The 22,141-nt window shown below is 47.2% G+C and overlaps 1 protein-coding gene across 1 annotated transcript; it reads right to left on the bottom strand.

Annotated features, from left to right (window-relative positions):
* Nucleotides 1-423: 423 nt before the first annotated feature.
* On the bottom strand, nucleotides 424-2,960 carry LOC123082040 (B3 domain-containing protein REM20-like). Its single transcript, XM_044504475.1, has 5 exons — nucleotides 2,846-2,960; nucleotides 2,680-2,758; nucleotides 1,498-1,569; nucleotides 1,126-1,408; nucleotides 424-1,033 (listed from the first exon to the last, which is right to left on the bottom strand). The coding sequence occupies exons 3-5, from the start codon at nucleotides 1,558-1,560 to the stop codon at nucleotides 576-578; spliced, it is 804 nt and encodes a 267-aa protein (XP_044360410.1). The 5' UTR covers nucleotides 1,561-1,569; nucleotides 2,680-2,758; nucleotides 2,846-2,960; the 3' UTR covers nucleotides 424-575.
* Nucleotides 2,961-22,141: the final 19,181 nt, after the last annotated feature.

The following is a 22,141-nucleotide window of genomic DNA, read 5'->3' as shown; positions in this document are numbered from 1 at the left end:
AATTCTAGCCGGTTCCAGCTGAATCGGCCGAAGGTGGTCCTAATTGCCGGGAGTAGCTACGAGGGTCGGAAATGCATGCTTTTTGGCGACCGTCCGTAAAATAGGGTCTACTTTGAGATAGACATGGAATGGCGCCGTTTGGGGTGCCCCTCCTTGTAGCCGCTTCATGAAAAACGCATGTCTTTTGCATTCAAAAAATGAAAAACGGTTTTTGAATTTTTATGGTGTTTTCAAAAATCGGCGGATTTAGTCACCGCGGTCGTCCGGCTAGGGTTTGAGTCATGTTTTTAGCATTCAAAAAATGAAACTTATATTGTTTCATACATGAGCATGCACAAAAACCCATAATTTTATCTTTCATCCATGAGCATGCACAAAAACCCATAATTTTTTCTTTCAATTCCCATCAATTACCAAACTGAATATTCATTGTTAAAAACATGACTTGTTTAGATGACACTATCATACAGCATCCATGAGCATGCACAAAATTAAACCTGACATACTTAACATTGACATATTCATATTACACTAACAAGCTTAAACCTAACATGCTGAACACCTTCTTAACATCTTCACTCCTCCTTCTTCTCCTTCATCAACCTGATGCGCTCAGAGTGGCGAATCCCAACGCGGATGTACTCCTCTACCACAATTGGCATGGTCCTGTCGCCAAGCTGTGGGATTGCAGGCGCCGCCACCATCGCGAGGTCGTCGTCCGCCACCACCATAGCAAGGTCATCGTCCGCCACCACCATCGCGAGGTCGTCGTCCGCCACCACCATAGCAAGGTCGTCGTCCGCCACCACCATAGCAAGGTCGTCATCTGCCACCACCATAGCAGGGTCGTCGTCAGCCACCACCATAGCATGTTTGTCGTCAGCCAGAATAGGCTGCTCCTCATCATCCCCGCTCTGCTCCTCGTCATCCCCGCTCTGCTCCTCGTCATCCCCGCTCTGCTCGTCATCCCCGCTCTGCTCCTCGTCGTCATCCCCGCTCTGCTCCTCGTCAACCCTGCTGCTGCTCCCATTACCTGGCCAAATGCAACAAAGTGTGAACATGGTGTTGTCGTCGTGCAGGTAGAGGAAGCCAAAAGGACAGGAAGAAGAGAGGCAGAGAGCTTACTGGCATCGTCGTCGTGTTGGTAGTACATGCGGCACATGGTGTTGTCGAACATCTTCACGATGAACATGGCGTCGCCGTTGTAGCGGAAGACAAGGAAGTACCCGAGCTGTAGCTCATGGGCGCGGGCGAAATGCTCCCAGCCGGGCCCTAGGTACATGTGGCCTTCACCATCAAACACCACCAACACTTCCCACAGCCTGTGAAGCCCGCTGTCGGCCTCCCGCAGCTTCACTTTGTGGGGCTCATGGCCGGCGAGCATCTTCGCAAACTTGTCAGGCAGCCTCTGCAGCGAGGGTCAAGCAGTGGTTAATTGTGGCAATCAAGCACTAGACAACAGAGTGATGATAAAGAAATGAGTGATGATAAATATACCTGCCTACTGCAAGATTTCTCAATTACGATCTCGAAGAACTCGAAACCTTCCAAGCCAGTCATCTCACTTCTCTGAAAAGCAGCATTGTAATTAAACAACAAGTTACCATAAACAGGACTGGACATAAATAGGAACAGAACCAAGTTTATGATGGCAAAAGTGATAAAAATGAGAAGAGCAATGCACATGTGGATATTTATGATAGCAAAAGTGAGAAAAAAAGCAATGCACTTGTAAACATTTGGAATACTACTACTCTATCTACAATGGACCATATCTGCCCATGTGCCCATGTCTACTATAAATGGCAAACACAGCATCAGGATCATATCTACTATAAATGGACCATATCTACAATGAACCATATCTACTATAAATGGACCATATCTTCCCATGTGCTACATTTTGTTAGAACCCAGCACTTAAGAACTGAACCCTAGATTCTCAATTTAAACACACCTACCCAATACAGTCATGTACAAAACTGAACAGCTTTATAGTCGTCGATATGCGCATGAAGGCTATTGGCTTGACACCGATATAGTCATGTACAAAACTGAATTTAACACTAGAATTTCAGAGATTCAGAGCTATTGGCTTAATTTGCTTTGCTAGGGTTTATATAGCCAAAGGCCACTGGAGGCTAGATCCCCTACAAGTTTAACTGCTCCAATGTGTCGCTGCATCTTTTTAGACAAATATAAACATGTTTATTTTAAAAACAAACAAACAAAATTGGAAAATACTAATACACTTGCAACATTATAAGTGTTGGCATCAAATTTTCCCCTTTCGGTCTGCCTTTTCTATTTCTGATGAATTCTACGTCACTGTGAAGAGAACCACAGGGAAACTAGCATACCTAGCAAGGTAGCACCACATCAACTGAACATGGCCAAAAGGGACCTAAACCTAAATGCCTAATTCAGTCTGCAAAATCCCTCTGAATGTGGTCCAATCGCTCGACAATTGGGCTGGAATCAACAAAACGCACGCGCAGGCACAATACGACCAATGGCCATGTAGTATACCACAATTCCAGTAGGGACGCACGCGCAGGCACAATACGAGTAACTCCTAAATCAGCATGCTTGTTGGCCTTGTTAGCCTTGTTGGCCTTGTCGACAAAGAACATGGGGGAAACAAAGCAAATCAAAGAACACGGGGGGAACAGAACGGACCTGGGGGGACGGCGACTGCTTGAGCTTGTTGGCCTTACCGGTGTCGTGGACGGTGCCTCCTCTTGATCTACTACTCTATCTACAATGGAACCCTAATCAACATGCGCCGGGGAACCCTAATCTAATCAATAGGAAGAGGAACAGGAAGGACTCAGCGGATTCATACCTTAGGAGACCGTCGCTGTCGATGGAGGAGTGGTTCGCCAGGGAGATCGTCACCGTCGATGGAGGAGAAGGGGATGCTGACGGCGGAGAGGAGGAGTGGGTCGAGTGGATAATGGAGAGGAGGAGCGGGTCAAGTGGACAGGAGGAGTGGGGAAAAGAGTGGGTCCACTTGTCAGCGAGTTCTATTTTGATATATTGAAAAGGGTTGGCATAGAGTACAAAACCAACAGCCTCTAACTAGCCCAGTGGTAGAAAAATAGTGGAATAAGCGGCAGGTCGTGGGTTCGAGCCCCCGCTCGCCCAATATTTTTTGGTAGCTCAGGGGAAAAGGGTCGAGTGCGTAGAGTAGCAAAATGGCCCACTTGTCAGTGAGTTGGTCGAGTGGCCCACTTGTCAGCGAGGTCTGTGTTTGATACTTGACTGGTTTGATGATTTGAAAAGAGATGGCATAGAGTGGACGACCAGTAGCCTCTTCCTAGCCTAGTGGTAGAAACACAGTGAAACGAGTGCACGATCGTGGGTTCGAGTCCCCGCTTGCGCATATTTTTTTGCTCACAATGAAATAGGGTCGCGTGTGGGATCAGATGGTTGTCTGATGGAGCGCGCCCAAAAATTCAGTTAAAACAGCTCTAAAAACATCTTCAGTTCACCAAAAACGACATCTTCAGTTCAAAAAAACATCTTCAGTCCAAAAACAACATCATTTTGCAATCTTTTACATCACAACCAAAACTACATGATCACCAAAACTAAGAAAAACAGCTCTAAAAACAACATCTTCAGTTCATCATTTTGCTTCTTCATTCAAAACAACATCTTCATTTTGCATTGTATCTTCCATCACCAAAACTACATCATTTTGCATTGTATCTTCAACCATCATCTGCCTCTTCATCACTACACAGTCTCATGCATTTTGGTACCTGGAGAGATTTGTAGTACAAAACTACATCAGGATCACATCAACAACAACTACCAAGGAGACAAAATAGCATTAGATCACCAAGGAGACCAAATTTACCTTCGCTACTCATCGTCGTCGATACGAAAACAAGGAACTCTATGCCCACTCCTATTTTCCTCATCATCACTACAATATTGCAGCATAGTATGATCAGTCCGGTTTTCCTCATCCTCACTTTCATGTCCATCCTCTACCACCTTTCTTCTTTTCTTGATGCCTTCAACTCTTGCAGCACCAATGATCACACGTTCCCGATCCCTTCGCACTCTGCTTTGCACCGGAACTTCCATAGAGTCATCATCAGCTTCCAATGGAACTTCCGTAGAGTCATCATCTTGGTATGTTAGTCCACCATCATCGGGGCCCTTTTCCACTTCAATTTCAGTCACACTCCACAAGTGTCTGTGCTGAAAGTTTTGCACAACTCGCCATTTTCCGTGCAAAAGAGTGTCTGGCAGATAAAACACCATTGTTGCTTGTGTTGTTAGAATAAAGGGATCACTTGTAATGCCCCGAGACCGATGTGCCAGGTGTCTTTCAGTTATTCGCTGTCGTTGCCATGTCATTTGCTTGCATGTTGCATCTTGCCATGTCATCATGTGCATTGCATCATCATGTTTTCAAAACTTGCATTAGCCCGGGTTCTCCCAGTTCCGTCCGTTGTCCGTTCTGAGCCCAGACACACTTGCACGCGCCCGCGGCACGTCCGAAATATTATTTTATAAGTGGCCGGAAAATGTTCTCAGAATGGGATGAAAGTTGGCATGTGGTGTTGTTACGTTGTTAGTAGGTCGCCTGCCAAGTTTCATCGCATTCGGAGTTCATTTGATAGCCCAACCGTTAAACTATAGCGGCAGTATAGCCGGTCTTTTCGTCGGACATTTTTGGTCTCCGGAAAACGTGTCGGGCTGCATCTCTCCCCTCTTCTCTCAGACCAACCCGCTCTTCACAATCCGCCAGACCCAACCTAACCTCTCTCGTCAGCCCGCGGCCCTCCTCGCGCGCGTCCGAAAGTTGTCCCGGACCCGACCCGAGGTGTCGCCACCGTTGTGTCCGGATCATCCCCAAACGTCTACAAAATGTCACCATTTTCTTATTTGGACTTCCTAGCTATTTTATTCGCGATCGTCCGATTGCGATCGGAGGGTCCTAATAGCCCCTAACCAAAAATCCAGTGCTTTATATATAGACACCTAACCCTAAATGTCGTCCCATCCGTCAAATCTTTCCCCTGCCAAGTCGGCCGCCGCCACCCTCTCCCTTGGGATCGCTCCCGATCCAAAAATCCCCTTAGCCAACCACATCTCCTCGATCCAAATCCTCCCCGATCCAAGTCCCTCGTTTTCTTCACCGAGCCAACCAGCCACCACCGATCCTCTTCCTTGGGATCCATTCCCTCCCGATCCACCAACCACAGCCAGACTCCTCTCCTCCTTGTTTTCCCCTCCTCTGCTCGTTCGTCCCCGAGCAGCGCCTCCACCGTTGCCGGCGACCGCGTCACCAGGACCCTCGCGCTTGAGCTCCTCCCTCCTCACGCGCCTGAGACTAGCAGCTCTCCTCGAGCCGGCCGCAGCAGCAGCCCCAGGCCGACCCCGCGCCCTTTCCCTCGGTCCCTCCTTCTCTTCCTTCTTTCTCCTGACCTCACATCTCTCTCTCGCAGGACCCTGACGACCAAGGCGCCAGGAGCCCGAGCCATCCAGCAGCGCCGTCATCTCCAACCATGGCGCCGCCAGCCATGGATGTCCAGTCGAGATCGACCCCGCCGCCATCTTCAGCCTCTGCGCCAAGTCCGCCGCCGTCCTGCTTCGCTAGGTCAGGCACGAGCGCCTGCCTCCTCGTGCGCTTCGTCCAGCCGCCCGCGGCGCCCCCCTGCTTCCATCCCTGCTACCGGAGCCGCCAAGTTCCGCTGCAGCCGCCTCACCCCGCGGAGTCGACCTGCTGCCAGCGCCTGCTGGTTTCCTCTGCTACGAGCGACCCAAGCCGCACGCCCTGATTCCCCTGCTTCGGTCGCGTTGACCCCGATCCAAGGCCCCGCTCCAGCGAGAGGCCCAGATCTGCCAGCCCAGCCGGCCCATCCTCCCCTTAGCCCAAAGTGAGCAGCCCCAGCACGTGTTTCTGTTGGGCCAGCAAGATTTCGGCCCAACACATGTTTTTTTTCATGATCGTTTTTCCTATTTTCCCTGTGAACGCCAATTTACAGAAAAACCCTTGCATTTCATTCATTTAATAACTCACAAATGGTGCATCGGTTTAAAATAAGTTATATATGAAATATGATTAGATTTGTGTCTAGTTTCATAATATGTCATTTTCATCCATGTTTAAAATGTTTAAAATGTTGTTTGGTTAAATTTGCTCCTATGCCATGCTAAAATGCTTTAATTCTTAACTATTCAACCGTAGCTCCAAATCTAACAAACTTTATATGTAAATGGGTAGAATTTTGCCTAGTTTAACATGGTGGCATCATCTTGCATGTTTAACAACTCTAAAATAATGTTTAGGGCAGAACAGTACCAAACCTTAAATTATGCACATGAGGAGTTTCTGGATTTGTTGTTCGTTGCTTCCGGCCTCATTTAAACTTGCCTAGATAGGTAGTTTTGTTGTGCTTCACCCCTTGCCATGTTAATCAACATTTAATATTGTTGGGTACATAAACGAGAGAGAACTAAATAAGTCATGTGGTGTTTCGTCAATATGCAACTCGTTGCATATTGATCTCCACTTAATTTGTAGTTTTGTTTGTGCCCCTTGCCATGCCATGCATATTTAAACTGGACATGCATCATACTTGATTGTGCATCATGCCATGTTCATGTCGTGGTTGTTTACTGTGTTGTTTGCTTCTTTCTGGTGTTTGCTTCTTCGGGTTGGTTCCGGTAATGTCGCGTTTGTGAGGACCCGTTCGTCTACATCCGTTTGTCTTCTTCATGGACTTGTTCTTCTTCCTTGCGGGATTTCAGGCAAGATGATCATACCCTCGAAATCACTACTATCTTTGCTTTGCCTAGTTGCTTGCTCTTTTGCTATGCCTATGCTGCGATGCCTACCACTTGCTTTCAAGCCTCCCAAATTGCCATGTCAAACCTCTAACCCACCATGTCCTAGCAAACCGTTGATTTGCTATGTTACCGCTTCGCTCAGCCCCTCTTATAGCGTTGTTAGTTGCAGGTGAAGATTGAAGTTTGTTCCTCGTTGGAACGTGGAGGTGTTGTTCCTTGTTGGAAAATGTTTACTTGTTGGGATATCACTATATATCTTATTTAATTAATGCATCTATATACTTGGTAAAGGGTGGAAGGCTCGGCCTTATGCCTGGTGTTTTGTTCCACTCTTGCCGCCCTAGTTTCCGTCATATCGGTGTTATGTTCCCGGATTTTGTGTTGCTTACGCGGTTGGGTAATAATGGGAACCCTTGACAGTTCACCTTAAGTAAAGCTCCTCCAGCAATGCCCATCCTTGGTTTTACCATTTGCCTCACCACCACCTACTTTTCCCTTGGGAGTCGCTCTCTCGAGGGTCATCTTTATTTAACCCCCCCGGGCCAGTGCTTGTCTAAGTGTTGGTCCGAAATGGGCAGCCTGCAGGGCCACCTCGGGGAAACTTGAGGGCTGGTTTTACTCGTAGCTTGACCTATCCGGTGTTGCCCTGAAAACAAGATATGTGCAGCTCCCATCAGGATGTCGGCGCATCGGGCGGTGTTGCTGGTTTAGTTTTACCCTGTCGAAATGTCTTGTTGTACCGGGATACCGAGTCTGATCGGAATGTCTCGGGAGGAGGTCTATTCCTTCGTTGACCATGAGAGCTTGTGATGGGCTAAGTTGGGACACCCCTGCAGGGATTTGAACTTTCGAAAGTCGTGCCCGCGGTTATGGACAGATGGGAATTTGTTAACGTCCGGTTGTAGAAAACCTGAAGTCGACCTTAATTAAAATGAATCAACCGCGTGTGTAACTGTGATGGTCTCTTTCCGGCGGAGTCCGGGAAGTGAACACGGTTGTTGGAGTTATGCGTGACGTAGGTTGCTCTAGGATCACTTCTTGATCATAGTTTCTCGATCGTGCTTTGCCTTCTCTTCTCGCTCTCTTTTGCGTATGTTAGCCACCATATATGCTAGTCGCTTGCTGCAGCTCCACCTCCTAACTTTACCTTACCCATAAGCTTAAATAGTCTTGATCGCGAGGGTGCGAGATTGCTGAGTCCCCGTGGCTCACAGATACTTCCAAAACCAGCTTGCAGGTGCCGATGAGTCCGTGCAGATGACGCAACCAAGCTCAGGAGGAGCTCAATGAAGATCTTGTCCTTTGTGTTGTTTCGTTCTAGTTGATCAGTAGTGGAGCCCAGTTGGGGTCGATCGGGGACCTTTGTCGCATTTGGGGTTCTTCTTTTATTTTGGTTCCGTAGTCGGACCTTGATTGTATCTGGATGATGTAATGTTTTATTCATGTAATTGTGTGAAGTGGCGATTGTAAGCCAACTCTCTTTCCCTTATTGTATTACATGGGTTGTGTGAAGATTACCTCACTTGCGACATATGCCTTCAATGCGATTATGCCTCTAAGTCGTGCCTCGACACGTGGGAGATATAGTCGCATCGAGGGTGTTACAAGTTGGTAATCAGAGCCTTCCCCGACCTTAGGAGCCCGATTGCTTGATCGTTTTTAGCGGCCGAGTTGTGTCTAGAAAAAGGTTTTGAGTCATTTAGGAATTATATATCGGAGAGTTTAGGAATTCTTTTTACTTCCCAGTCTCCTCATCGCTCTGGTAAGGCATCCTGACGTAGAGTTTTGACTCTTCTCTTCTCAAATTTCACTAAAAAAAATTTAGGATCACGCGGGTATCTTGGAATCGTTCCGATGGTTTTATGATGAGAACATTGTCTTGGTGCCTCCTGTCAGGGGTTTTGTGGAAGTGTCCCGGGAGTTGAGCTCTAAGGTGTTGTCGTCATAATTTTATCATTGCAGTTCTGGAATACCTGAGTTTAGTACGCCGACATCGAAAATCTCTTTTATGCAGTTCGTTGGTGAGATAACCTCGACGTCACCCAGTACTGGGGCGGGAGTTCGGGAGTATCGCCATAACTTGTATAACGGATGCTTTTCGAAGGTTGAGGTAGATGGTTTCCGAAGTTTTTTCTCGGTTATGTGTTGAAGGATGGATACAGCTGGATGTAGGATTTGCTAGTTTGGGTGAGATATTATGCTTCCCTTGTATCCCCAACACCTGATTGCATAACCGAAAAATTTCGGGAGTTTCATAGGTGGGAAATCAAGTAGCTCTTAGGATATCTTTCCGACAGATGTATGATATGAAATAGGGGTTCGACGTCTAGTGGTCCGCCTATTCACGGTTGGTTTTACAGTGGTCTCGTTGTGTCTTAAAGAGTCCTTGGCTATGCCGACTCAGGGACGCTTCGTATGTCATGTGCACTGCCTTGTACATGATGGTGATGTACGATCGAGCCCGTGTAGGCCCCACCACGAAAACTTCAGACGAAATCTCTATCATATGTTTGTTCCGGCTTATTCTGCAAGCCAACCTTTTGTTTTTGTTTTGAGTTGTGGTATTCAAGTTGCTTCAATGTCAAGTGTTGATTCCATACCTTCCCCAAATGGTGTTCTCATATTCCTATGTGAATACTAATCCTTCTCGATCATCGAGTTTCTCATTTCAATTTATTTTCACCGGTGTGTTTCTCTTCATGTGGATCTGAACATTTCAACATCCGCAAGTTTCAATCTCAACTTTCTCTACGGTGTTCGTTTCATCCATCCCAAATTGTCTTTGTTTTTCCCGCCCTCCCACCCCTTTTCTCCGAGAACTCAGATTTCTTAATCAAGTATCCATTTTACTGATGTGAAGTCTCTCCTTTCTTTTCAATCAATATCCTTATCCAGTGATTCTCATGAAGATTCTAACAAAGCTTCAAGTTCATCATCTTTCGTACTTTTCTTCTCCGGTGGAACCAAGTCAAGCTTGTGGATCATATCCTTTTTCCTCGTTTCAAATACCTTCTCATGCCGGTGCAATCCTTAATCATTCACCTCTTGCTGTTCAATTGTTCCGGAGTGCTGAAGATATCTCAGAAGGCTCGTCTTGTCATCCAAGATCTGCTCAACCTATTTCGAGATTGTTATCTCATTCAAGCCATGTAATTCAACCGTTGCTTTCTCTCTTTTGAATTGTTCTACGGTGTTTCTTTTGAGTGGGCCCTAACCCACAGGTCTTTTCCCAGGATCTTACCTGACTCTTCTAATTCTCCCGGAGATATCCGTAAAAATTCTTTTCAAAGTTTGACGTAAGAATGAATTATCATCAGTCAAATGTATTTCTCCAAGATCTTTCAAATTCTTTTCATTGTGGTTCAACCTTTCTAGTCTTCATCCCGGAGTATCTCAACAATCCATGGTGGTCTTTATCATCGTCATTCTCTGCAGTTGAAGACCAAAGAAGAGTTTCTTTTAAATCTTGCTCCATTCTCTGCCATCCTCTCATAATTGTTTTTCATTGTGGGAATTCTTTTCACCTATCCGGAGTAATTCAAGAGTCTTCTCAGTTTTGTTATCCGGAGTCCATCAATTCAGGTTTATTCATTCTCAGCTGTCAGTTATCATTCTCCTATCTTGCCGGTGCACCAATCAAATATCCTCTAATCAGTTCTTGATCTCTTCGTTCTCATGTATCTAGTTTGTCTCAAGCATCTTTGTTTAATTGCTAATCCTTCCCGGTGTTTCTTCATGTTTTAATCATTATTTTCAATTCTTACGGTGTTTTGCTCAAGAGTTCTCTTCCTTCTTCATCATATCAATTTATTCGTTGTCAATTCTACCGGTGGATCGTTGAAGACCTTCTCAAGTTTACGTTATATCTCTCTTAATCCTTGATACGAGGATAAGTAGTATGCCAAATCCGTTGCTTGTCAGCAATTAAATTGTTGAAGGATACGCATAACATAATTCTTATTCTTGTTTCATCCTAATGATTAATTCTTTATTCTGGAGGCCCTTCAAATTCTCGATTCAAGTTGTCCATCTTTCTTTTCCGGAGTTCCAAGTTTCCACTCTATCTCATCGCAAAGCTTCATCTAATCATTACAAGGTTTCACCTTGTGCTTTCAACTTCTCTTTCTTTTCGTTATTCTTTTGTATCAGAGTTCTTCATGGAGGTTCTACATGGTGGTTCATCAAGGCTTTAAATTCCTTCTCGAAGTGTTCATCAACATTCATTTCTAAGGAGCTCAAGCATTCTCATCTTGCAATCCGGAGTTCAATCTTTCTTCCGTATCATTGGGGGTGGTATTATGTCATTCTCGATAATTTGGAATTCATGCTTCATGATTCACATGTTGTCATGAATGAGATATTTTAAATCCATCAATCTCGTCATTGGAATTATCTTGGGTTATATTCCACCTAAAGCTTTCCCTAAGGAGTAATGCTATTAATGGTGTATTATATGATCCAAGATTTTCATTTATCCTCCCGGTGAAATAGTTTCTCGTCTCCTTGTTCTTATCAATCCAATTCTTTTCCCGTGAGTGGCAGGTTGTCACCTCATAATTTGAGATGTACTCCATAATACCTTATCAAGCTTATTCTTTTCGTTGTTGGTTTTCCAAGAACTCCGTTCTAGCATTTGTTGTAAGCGTGCTCCCTCAAGATCTTGTTTTCTCGTCGTTCATCCCATACCATTCTTACTTTTGTTCCGGAGGCTTTGTGATGTTGCTCTCTTCAACCCATCATCTTGGTTGTCAAGATCATGTTCAGTTCCTTCCATTATCACTCGAAGCGCTGCCCAAATTTTACCATTCTTTTCCCTCTATCTTGTTTTAACCGGAGTGTCATACGAATTTGTTCTTCCTTGTTCCTCTTCCCTACCGGAGTGCTTTCAACTTTGTTCTACTTCGTTGCATTCTTACTTTCAAGTTGTTCAACTTCTGAAGGTTCTTTGGTCTTACTCGTTTGTCAAAGAAGCAACTTAGTTTTACCTCTTCTCTTTCTCTTCCGTTTTTCCTCCGGTGCCATTCTAGATCTCGGGACGAGATCCTCTCGTAGTGGTGGAGTGTTGTAACGCCCCGAGACCGATGTGCCAGGTGTCTTTCAGTTATTCGCTATCGTTGCCATGTCATTTGCTTGCATGTTGCATCTTGCCATGTCATCATGTGCATTGCATCATCATGTTTTCAAAACTTGCATTAGCCCGGGTTCTCCCAGTTCCGTCCGTTGTCCGTTCTGAGCCCAGACACACTTGCACGCGCCCGCGGCACGTCCGAAATATTATTTTATAAGTGGCCGGAAAATGTTCTCAGAATGGGATGAAAGTTGGCATGTGGTGTTGTTACGTTGTTAGTAGGTCGCCTGCCAAGTTTCATCGCATTCGGAGTTCGTTTGATAGCCCAACCGTTAAACTATAGCGGCAGTATAGCCGGTCTTTTCGTCGGGCGTTTTTGGTCTCCGGAAAATGTGCCGGACTGCATCTCTCCCCTCTTCTCTCAGACCAACCCGCTCTTCACAATCCACCAGACCCAACCTAACCTCTCTCGTCAGCCCACGGCCCTCCTCGCGCGTGTCCGAAAGTTGTCTCGGACCAGACCCGAGGTGTCGCCACCGTTGTGTCCGGATCATCCCCAAACGTCTACAAAACGTCACCATTTTCTTATTTGGACTTCCTAGCTATTTTATTCGCGATCGTCCGATTGCGATCGGAGGGTCCTAATAGCCCCTAACCAAAAATCCAGTGCTTTATATATAGACACCTAACCCTAAATGTCGTCCCATCCGTCAAATCTTTCCCCTGCCAAGTCGGCCGCCGCCACCCTCTCCCTTGGGATTGCTCCCGATCCAAAAATCCCCTCAGCCAACCACATCTCCTCGATCCAAATCCTCCCCGATCCAAGTCCCTCGTTTTCTTCACCGAGCCAACCAGCCACCACCGATCCTCTTCCTTGGGATCCATTCCCTCCCGATCCACCAACCACAGCCAGACTCCTTTCCTCCTCGTTTTTCCCCTCCTCTGCTCGTTCGTCCCCGAGCAGCGCCTCCATCGTCGCCGGCGACCGCGTCACCAGGACCCTCGCGCTCGAGCTCCTCCCTCCTCACGCGCCTGAGACTAGCAGCTCTCCTCGAGCCGGCCGCAGCAGCAGCCCCAGGCCGACCCCGCGCCCTCTCCCTCGGTCCCTCCTTCTCTTCCTTCTTTCTCCTGACCTCACATCTCTCTCTCTCTCGCAGGACCCTGACGACCAAGGCGCCAGGAGCCCGAGCCATCCAGCAGCGCCGTCATCTCCAACCATGGCGCCGCCAGCCACGGATGTCCAGTCGAGATCGACCCCGCCGCCATCTTCAGCCTCTGCACCAAGTCCGCCGCCGTCCTGCTTCGCTAGGTCGGGCACGAGCGCCTGCCTCCTCGTGCACTTCGTCCAGCCGCCCGTGGCGCGCCCCTGCTTCCATCCCTGCTGCCGGAGCCGCCAAGTTCCGCTGCAGCCGCCTCGCCCTGCGGAGTCGACCTGCTGCCAGCGCCTGCTGGTTTCCTCTGCTTCGAGCGACCCAAGCCGCACGCCCTGCTTCCCCTGCTTCGGTCGCGTTGACCCCGATCCAAGGCCCCGCTCCAGTGAGAGGCCCAGATCTGCCAGCCCAGTCGGCCCATCCTCCCCTCAGCCCAAAGTGAGCAGCCCCAGCGCGTGTTTCTGTTGGGCCAGCAAGATTTCGGCCCAACGCATGTTTTTTTTCCTGATCGTTTTTCCTATTTTCCCTGTGATCGCCAATTTACAGAAAAACCCTTGCATTTCATTCATTTAATAACTCACAAATGGTGCATCGGTTTAAAATAAGTTATATATGAATATTATTAGATTTGTGTCTAGTTTCATAATATGTCATTTTCATCCATGTTTAAAATGTTTAAAATGCTGTTTGGTTAAATTTGCTCCTATGCCATGCTAAAATGCTTTAATTCTTAACTATTCAACCGTAGCTCCAAATCTAACAAACTTTATATGTAAATGGGTAGAATTTTGCCTAGTTTAACATGGTGGCATCATCTTGCATGTTTAACAACTCTAAAATAATGTTTAGGGCAGAACAGTACCAAACCTTAAATTATGCACATGAGGAGTTTCTGGATTTGTTGTTCATTGCTTCCGGCCTCATTTAAACTTGCCTAGATAGGTAGTTTTGTTGTGCTTCATCCCTTGCCATGTTAATCAACATTTAATATTGTTGGGTACATAAACGAGAGAGAACTAAATAAGTCATGTGGTGTTTCGTCAATATGCAACTCGTTGCATATTGATCTCCACTTAATTTGTAGTTTTGTTTGTGCCCCTTGCCATGCCATGCATATTTAATCTGGACATGCATCATACTTGATTGTGCATCATGCCATGTTCATGTCGTGGTTGTTTACTGTGTTGTTTGCTTCTTTCCGGTGTTTGCTTCTTCGGGTTGGTTCCGTTAACGTCGCGTTTGTGAGGACCCATTCGTCTACATCCGTTTGTCTTCTTCATGGACTCGTTCTTCTTCCTTGCGGGATTTCAGGCAAGATGATCATACCCTCGAAATCACTACTATCTTTGCTTTGCTAGTTGCTCGCTCTTTGCTATGCCTATGCTGCGACCTACCACTTGCTTTCAAGCCTCCCAAATTGCCATGTCAAACCTCTAACCCACCATGTCCTAGCAAACCGTTGATTTGCTATGTTACCGCTTTGCTCAGCCCCTCTTATAGCGTTGTTAGTTGCAGGTGAAGATTGAAGTTTGTTCCTCGTTGGAACATGGAGGTGTTGTTCCTTGTTGGAACATGTTTACTTGTTGGGATATCACTATATATCTTATTTAATTAATGCATCTATATACTTGGTAAAGGGTGGAAGGCTCGGCCTTATGCCTGGTGTTTTGTTCCACTCTTGCCGCCCTAGTTTCCGTCATATCGGTGTTATGTTCCCGGATTTTGCGTTCCTTACGCGGTTGGGTAATAATGGGAACCCTTGACAGTTCGCCTTAAGTAAAGCTCCTCCAACAATGCCCAACCTTGGTTTTACCATTTGCCTCACCACCACCTACTTTTCCCTTGGGAGTCGCTCTCTCGAGGGTCATCTTTATTTAACCCCCCGGGCCAGTGCTTGTCTAAGTGTTGGTCCGAAATGGGCAACCTATGGGGCCACCTCGGGGAAACTTGAGGGCTGGTTTTACTCGTAGCTTGACCTATCCGGTGTTGCCCTGAGAACGAGATATGTGCAGCTCCCATCAGGATGTCGGCGCATCGGGCGGTGTTGCTGGTTTAGTTTTACCCTGTCGAAATGTCTTGTTGTACCGGGATACCGAGTCTGATCGGAATGTCTCGGGAGGAGGTCTATTCCTTCGTTGACCGTGAGAGCTTGTGATGGGCTAAGTTGGGACACCCCTCCAGGGATTTGAACTTTCGAAAGCCGTGCCCGCGGTTATGGGCAGATGGGAATTTGTTAACGTCCGGTTGTAGAAAACCTGAAGTCGACCTTAATTAAAATGAATCAACCGCGTGTGTAACCGTGATGGTCTCTTTCCGACGGAGTCCGGGAAGTGAACACGGTTGTTGGAGTTATGCGTGACGTAGGTTGCTCTAGGATCACTTCTTGATCATAGTTTCTCGATCGTGCTTTGCCTTCTCTTCTCGCTCTCTTTTGCGTATGTTAGCCACCATATATGCTAGTCGCTTGCTGCAGCTCCACCTCCTAACTTTACCTTACCCATAAGCTTAAATAGTCTTGATCGCGAGGGTGCGAGATTGCTGAGTCCCCGTGGCTCACAGATACTTCCAAAACCAGCTTGCAGGTGCCGATGAGTCCGTGCAGATGACGCAACCAAGCTCAGGAGGAGCTCGATGAAGATCTTGTCCTTTGTGTTGTTTCGTTCTAGTTGATCAGTAGTGGAGCCCAGTTGGGGTCGATCGGGGACCTTTGTCACATTTGGGGTTCTTTTATTTTGGTTTCGTAGTCGGACCTTGATTGTATCTGGATGATGTAATGTTTTATTCATGTAATTGTGTGAAGTGGCGGTTGTAAGCCAACTATGTATCTCTTTCCCTTATTGTATTACATGGGTTGTGTGAAGATTACCTCACTTGCGACATATGCCTTCAATGCGATTATGCCTCTAAGTCGTGCCTCGACACATGGGATATATAGTCGCATCGAGGGTGTTACATCACTCTTATACTAGCACCTTGCGGTGTTGATGCTTTGAAGTGGCCATCATATTTGAGAAAAGAGTATCTCCTCTTCTTGCTACCAAGCTCAAACCAGTCACAGCGAAATAAGACAACCGTGCGATGGATGCCTCCACTAGAGTTGTACTGCAACTCTACGATGCTTCTCAACTGACCATAGAAGTCAATGATCTCACCATCATGTGACCCCTCAGTGACGATTCCACTATTATGTGTCTTCCTTTTTTCCTCGCGGTCAACAGTGTGGTACCGGACACCGTCAGCAATGCATGTTGAATACACTCTCACTCGCTTATCCGGTAAGCATGCCAAAGCAAATAGATCATCACTGACCTTCTTCTCCTCATGCAACTTTCCAATCTGCACAAATAAACCATTTAGCAAACAATGGTATTTAACAATGGGTGAATAACACAGAAAACATAAAACATGTGGCTAAAGATCTCACATGATTCTTAAACCACTTAGCAAACCCCTTGGCAACCCTTTTATCAACATTGATATTGCTTTCTTCCTGATTTAACTCTTCCTTGCATTTCCTGCAATGCCAACAAAACATGTGAATTAAAACATTAGGCTGGTGCCAACCCAAGCAAAAATATATATATATATATATATATATATATATATATATATATAATGAGTGCACAAGATATAACATACTCGATATATGGTAGAACCTCGGTGCAATTGCTGAGCACAAACAAAACCATCTTGTCATACTCATCACCAGCCTCCAAGTATTGTGAGGCTCCAACAAAGTTCACACCATGGTTGAAAACAGAGACATCACCACTTTGCGAATCAGACCGCTCTCTATTTCTGCCCGGCCGGTTCGATCTTGTTTCCACATCACCAAAGTATCTAGAGCAAAATGTCAAGCACTCGTCAACGACATATGCTTCAGCAATAGAACCTTTAGGTCTTGCCGTGTTTCGCACATAACGCTTACAAGTAAGCAGCCTTCTTTCGATTGGGTACATCCAACCGTATTGCACAGGGCCTCTAAGCATTGCCTCTTTGGGTAAGTGCACCGCCAAATGGACCATCACGGTGAAGAAAGCTGGAGGGAAAATCTTCTCGAGCTTGCAAAGAATAATTTGGATTTCTTTTTCAAGTCTTTCCAGGACAGTTAACTTGAGGGTTTTGCAGCACAGTTCTCTAAAGAAATTTCCCAGCTCAGCAACCGCTTCATATATATCCTTGTGCATGATTCCTCGGAGGCCCGCCGGTAAAATCCTTTGGAGGAGGATGTGACAATCATGGGTTTTCAGTACTGAAAGCTTGAATCCATCAGAAGTAACACACTTTGCTAGGTTAGCAGCATAACCATCTGGAAATTTCACCGCTCTTAGGAATTCACAGAATGCAAGCTCTTGTTCTTTATTCATTGTATACCATGCTTGTGGAATTTCAAATGAATCTTCATCTTCATTGTGCTGTAGATGCAAATCTTCTCTTATGCCCATGTCCTCCAAATCAAGCCTAGAACTAACCGTGTCCTTTGTCTTCCCTTCAATGTTCAGAAACGTTCCTAGCAGATTCTCGCATATGTTTTTCTCAATGTGCATTACATCGAGATTATGCCTTAATTCCAGATCAGCCCAGTATGGCAGGTCCCACAAACAAGACCTCCGGTCCCAACATTGACCTTCCTCACGCTTTCTTTTCTTTGCCAGCTTTCCTGGTCTCACATCTTTCACCTTTTCAAGTTGCTGCTCCAGCTCTTCTTTAGTGAATTCAGCTGGCTTGTCACGGGTTTCATTCTCACCATTAAAATCTTTGCTTCTTCGCCAGCGATGGTTTCGGTGAAGAAAGCGGCGGTGCCCAATATAGCAGATCTTGTTCCTTATTCTCTTTGAGCAAGGGTCTTTGTCACAATGGACACAAGCCTGATAACCCGCTGTGATCCTCCCAGACAAAGTGTGCAGAGCCGGGAAATCATGGATGGACCATATGATCGCAGCACGTAGATTGAACTTTTCTTCCGGACTCAAGGCATCGTATGTAGGTACACCAGTCCAGAGCTGGAGCAGTTCTTCTACGAGGGGCTCCATAAAGACATCAAAATCCTTTCCTGGAGAATCTGGACCCGGGATAAGCAATGACATCATGAAGTTGGACTGATCCATGCATGCCCATGGTGGCAGGTTGTACGGCACCACAAAAACTGGCCACATGCTATAAGACGTGCTCATGTTCCCAAACGGATTAAACCCATCTGTGGCAATGCCAAGTTTTATGTTCCTTGGATCTGCAGCAAAATCTAAATGTATACTGTCAAACTCTTTCCATGCCTCTCCATCCGCTGGATGGCTCAGCTCATTGTCCATAGGTTGCCGCTTCAGCTTGTGCCACTGTACCTCACGCGATGATTTCTTCGAGATGAACATTCGCTGCAGCCTTGGTATCAAGGGAAAGTGCCTCAGTACCTTCTCCGGTATTGACTTCTTCCCATCAGCATCTTTCCACCTAGATGCATTGCATTTTGGACAGTTGTCATGCTTTGCTAAATCCTTCCGAAACAAGACACAGTTATTTGCGCACACATGTATTGACACATAACCTAACCCCAGCCTGCGGATTATGCTCAATGCTTCATCATAAGATTTGGGAACACAACTATCTGGGAATTGCAAGCTCAAAAGACGGAGTATTGCGTTGAATGCGGCATTGCTAATCCGGTAGAAAGACTTGATGTGGAGTAACTTCACGGTGAAGGTAAATCTTGAAAATTTACCCCCTTCATGAGCTGCGCGCTTCGCCTCCTCTAACACCTTAGCAAACAACGATTTATGTCCATCAGCACGATCTTCAGCATCGTACAAATCCTTCAATAGGTCAGGAATCCTATCATCTTCATGCCCATCCTCTTCCTCCAAAATAGCATTATCTCGCAAAACCTTTTCCATGAAATCAATGCCAGCATCACCACCACCTATCATATGAGGGGCCTCTGTATCAGCTTCAAAATGTTGAGGTTGTCTGTCTAAAGGTTCTCCATGATATATCCATCTATCATATGTGTTGGACATCCCATTAAGAAGCAGATGATCTTCCACTCTTCCTTGAGCCATTCTTGGACGGTTGAGGCATTCACAACATGGGCAAAGAATGTGAGCATCGTTGGCAAAATTTGCCTGAACAAATGCCATGAAATCATCAACTCCTTTCATATGTTCTTTCGAAAACTTTCTAACTCCTTCTCTAATCTAGCTTTTGTCCATCTGCCAAAGACAACAAATTATTGCAACTTAGCATATCAATCTAAGTGCATCAACATTAATTAATGAAAATGGATGGAAGTAATGGAAGCTAAAATTCCAGAAAATTTTATATGCTAATTGCCTAACCACAAGGCCTGAAGAATTCTTAACAAACAAGCTGAACAATTCCTAACAGTACATCAAGAAAATTCATCTATGCAATACCTACCAAACAAGCAAGCTATCTCCTAACTACTAACAGTGCATCAACAAAATTCATCTATGCTGAAGAACATCTGACTGAAATCCATCTCCCACTACTTGAGTGACGAGAGAGGAGAGGGGGGAAGAGGTGAGGGGTGCATACCGGGAGGTGTGCTTGCGGCGGCGGCGAGTCCCCCATGCTCGGCGAGCCCCCACCACCGTCAGTCGCCTACGCCCCTGCTGGCCCCCGCCTCCACGCCCTGCCTCGCCTCCGCCCCCTGCCGGCCCCGCCCCTTGCTGGTTGCTTCCGCCGCGAGGCCGTGGGCGAGGTCACCTGGTTGCTTCCGCCGCCGCCTGCCGCCACCTGGTCGGAAGACCTAGAAAAACGCTAAGTGTTGCTCTGTTCGATGCCACCCGCCGCCAGCTGGTCAGAAGGTCCCACTTGTCACTGATACGTGAGAGCCGTGGTTTTATATACTACTCCCTCCATTCCAAAATATAGTGCGACCGCGCTTTCCGAGGTCCAACTTTGACCATAAATTTAACCAACAAGACCAACTGCGGCGGGAGAAAAAAATTATATAATTGAAAACTTCTTTCAAATACGAATTCACTGATATAATTTTTGCTCCCGCCGCAATCGGTCTTGGTAGTTAAATTTACGATCAAAGTTGAAGCACGGGGATAGAGGAAGCACAACATTGTGGAATGGAGGGAATATATGGAAAACTACCCACACATTAGCAACAATCTCTCTCTAGCCCAGCGGTAACGAACGAGCGAACCCAGCGTGAGGTCGTGGGTTCGAGTCCCCGCTAGCGCATATTTTTTAGGGAATTAAACGCTCGCTCACCCACCTGTCAAATGGGTCCCGCCTGTCAGTGTTGCAAATCGTTGCTCTGTTCGATGCCACCTGGTCGGAAGGTCCCACTTGTCAATGATACGAGAGAGCCATAGTTCTATATAATGTATAGATAAACTCCCAGATGTGAGCAACTGTCCCTCTCTAGCCCAGCGGTAGCATGCGAGCAAACCAAGCGCGAGGTCGTGGGTTCGAGTCCCGCCTCGTGCATCTTTTTTGGGCAAATTAAGCGCTCAGCCCCACCTGTCAAATGGGTCCCGCCTGTCAGCGTGTGCCCCGTCTGTCTGTTGAATATTAAAACTCAAGCAAAAATGACACCTAGACAATGACACATAAGCGAAGTTGCTGAGGTGGCTGCCTAATCATCCTAATTCATTCAAACTCAAGTGTAGTGACCATTTTATATTGGTCGTTATCAGCTAGGCATGAGGCAGTGGACAGTGCTACTAGCTTTACGACCATTTCCTCTAATGAAATTATGACCTTTTTGACCAAAATGGTCGTTATGGTTTAGGGTTTAGAGCCCCCAGACAGCTTTTGACCAATTGGTCTAAAATGGTCATAAATTTATGACCAATTCTTCGAGGGTCACTGACAGAAGGTCATAAGTTGACATATTTCTTGTAGTGATAGGGCCATGGCCAGTGACGGCGAAACGCTCCTCGGCATTTCAAAAGAGAGACGCACAGCGCCACGGCCAGAGGAGGTGAGCCCGAAAGTAGGGTTGTTGCGGTGGAGCGCGATAGCCTGGCGGATGAAGCGAAAGGGGTTATGCATGGGGGTGGCGAGGTGGACGTAGGAGAGGTTGCCGACCTGGCGAACGAGACAGCTTGGTGGTACTAGTAAAGGGATGTGAGGCTCCGGAGGAGAGCGGCTAGCAGCAGACGGAGCTGCGGTGACTGGGGAGGGGGATGGTGGGGCGAAAGACGGCACCGGAGGAGAGGCGGTGGAGACGCGAGGACCGAAGATGAGGGGGAGGCGGAAAGAAGGAAGGTCGTTGGTGAGGACGCAATGGGAGCCGAACCATATGGGAGCACCATTCGAATGCCTGGATCCGGCCGACGAGCCGGAGGCGGTGTGGGTGCCCGTCGTGCGCGCCATGGAGCTACAGGGCGGACGCACAAACGTAGGGTTAATATGCAGAGAGGGAGGCATGGGGGAAGAAAGGAAGGAAACAGACAGCTTTGCACCTGAAACTCTGGTGGCCGGAGCACCAGCAGCAAGAGCAACGGACGGGATCACGGCAGTCGGAGATGGTGTGGTCACTGGCGAGACACCGGCAGCATCTGGGTTTTTGCTTGCAACTATATCTGTGGTGGATGTGTTTGAGGCTAGCCATCTGGGGAGGGGCTGATTTATAGGCAGGAGAGGGCAATGGATGGGAGGGGGCGCGAGCTAGGGAGCTCAGCAAAACCTCCCGGTAGGAGCGCGGGGTCTGCAGCGGCGTGGAGACCGAAGAGCACGCAGGGGTGGTAGTGGAGACAGGAGTGTGGTACTGGTCCATGGCAGTCTCAGGACAAAGCAGAGGGGACGGGGCGGTGTGTAGGCTGACGGAGGTAGGGGAGGCAGGTGGTGGAGTAGAGGTGATGATGGGCGCATGCGTGTGCATGCAAGCGTTGGATGGTGCGAACGATGAGGGCGAGCGTGTGGGGGTAGACGGGTCCCGCAAATCAGCGATAGTAGGGTATGATTTTGGGTCAGCGCCGGCAGAGGCAAGATTGAGCAGTCCCGGGTGCCGTCCGGGGGGCGGCTGCGGCGGTGGCAGCGGGTTCGGGCAGTCAGAGGTGGATAGAGGGCATGGGGGCGGATGGTCTAGCGGTTTAGGGTTTAAAGAACTGGGTAGGCTGAGGGGGAGGGGGAG

This window comes from Triticum aestivum, chromosome 4A (assembly GCF_018294505.1).
Source record: "Triticum aestivum cultivar Chinese Spring chromosome 4A, IWGSC CS RefSeq v2.1, whole genome shotgun sequence".
NCBI classification, from domain to species: domain Eukaryota; kingdom Viridiplantae; phylum Streptophyta; class Magnoliopsida; order Poales; family Poaceae; genus Triticum; species Triticum aestivum.
Note: the sequence above shows the minus strand (reverse complement) of the source record. Positions and strands in the feature narration are given on the sequence as shown.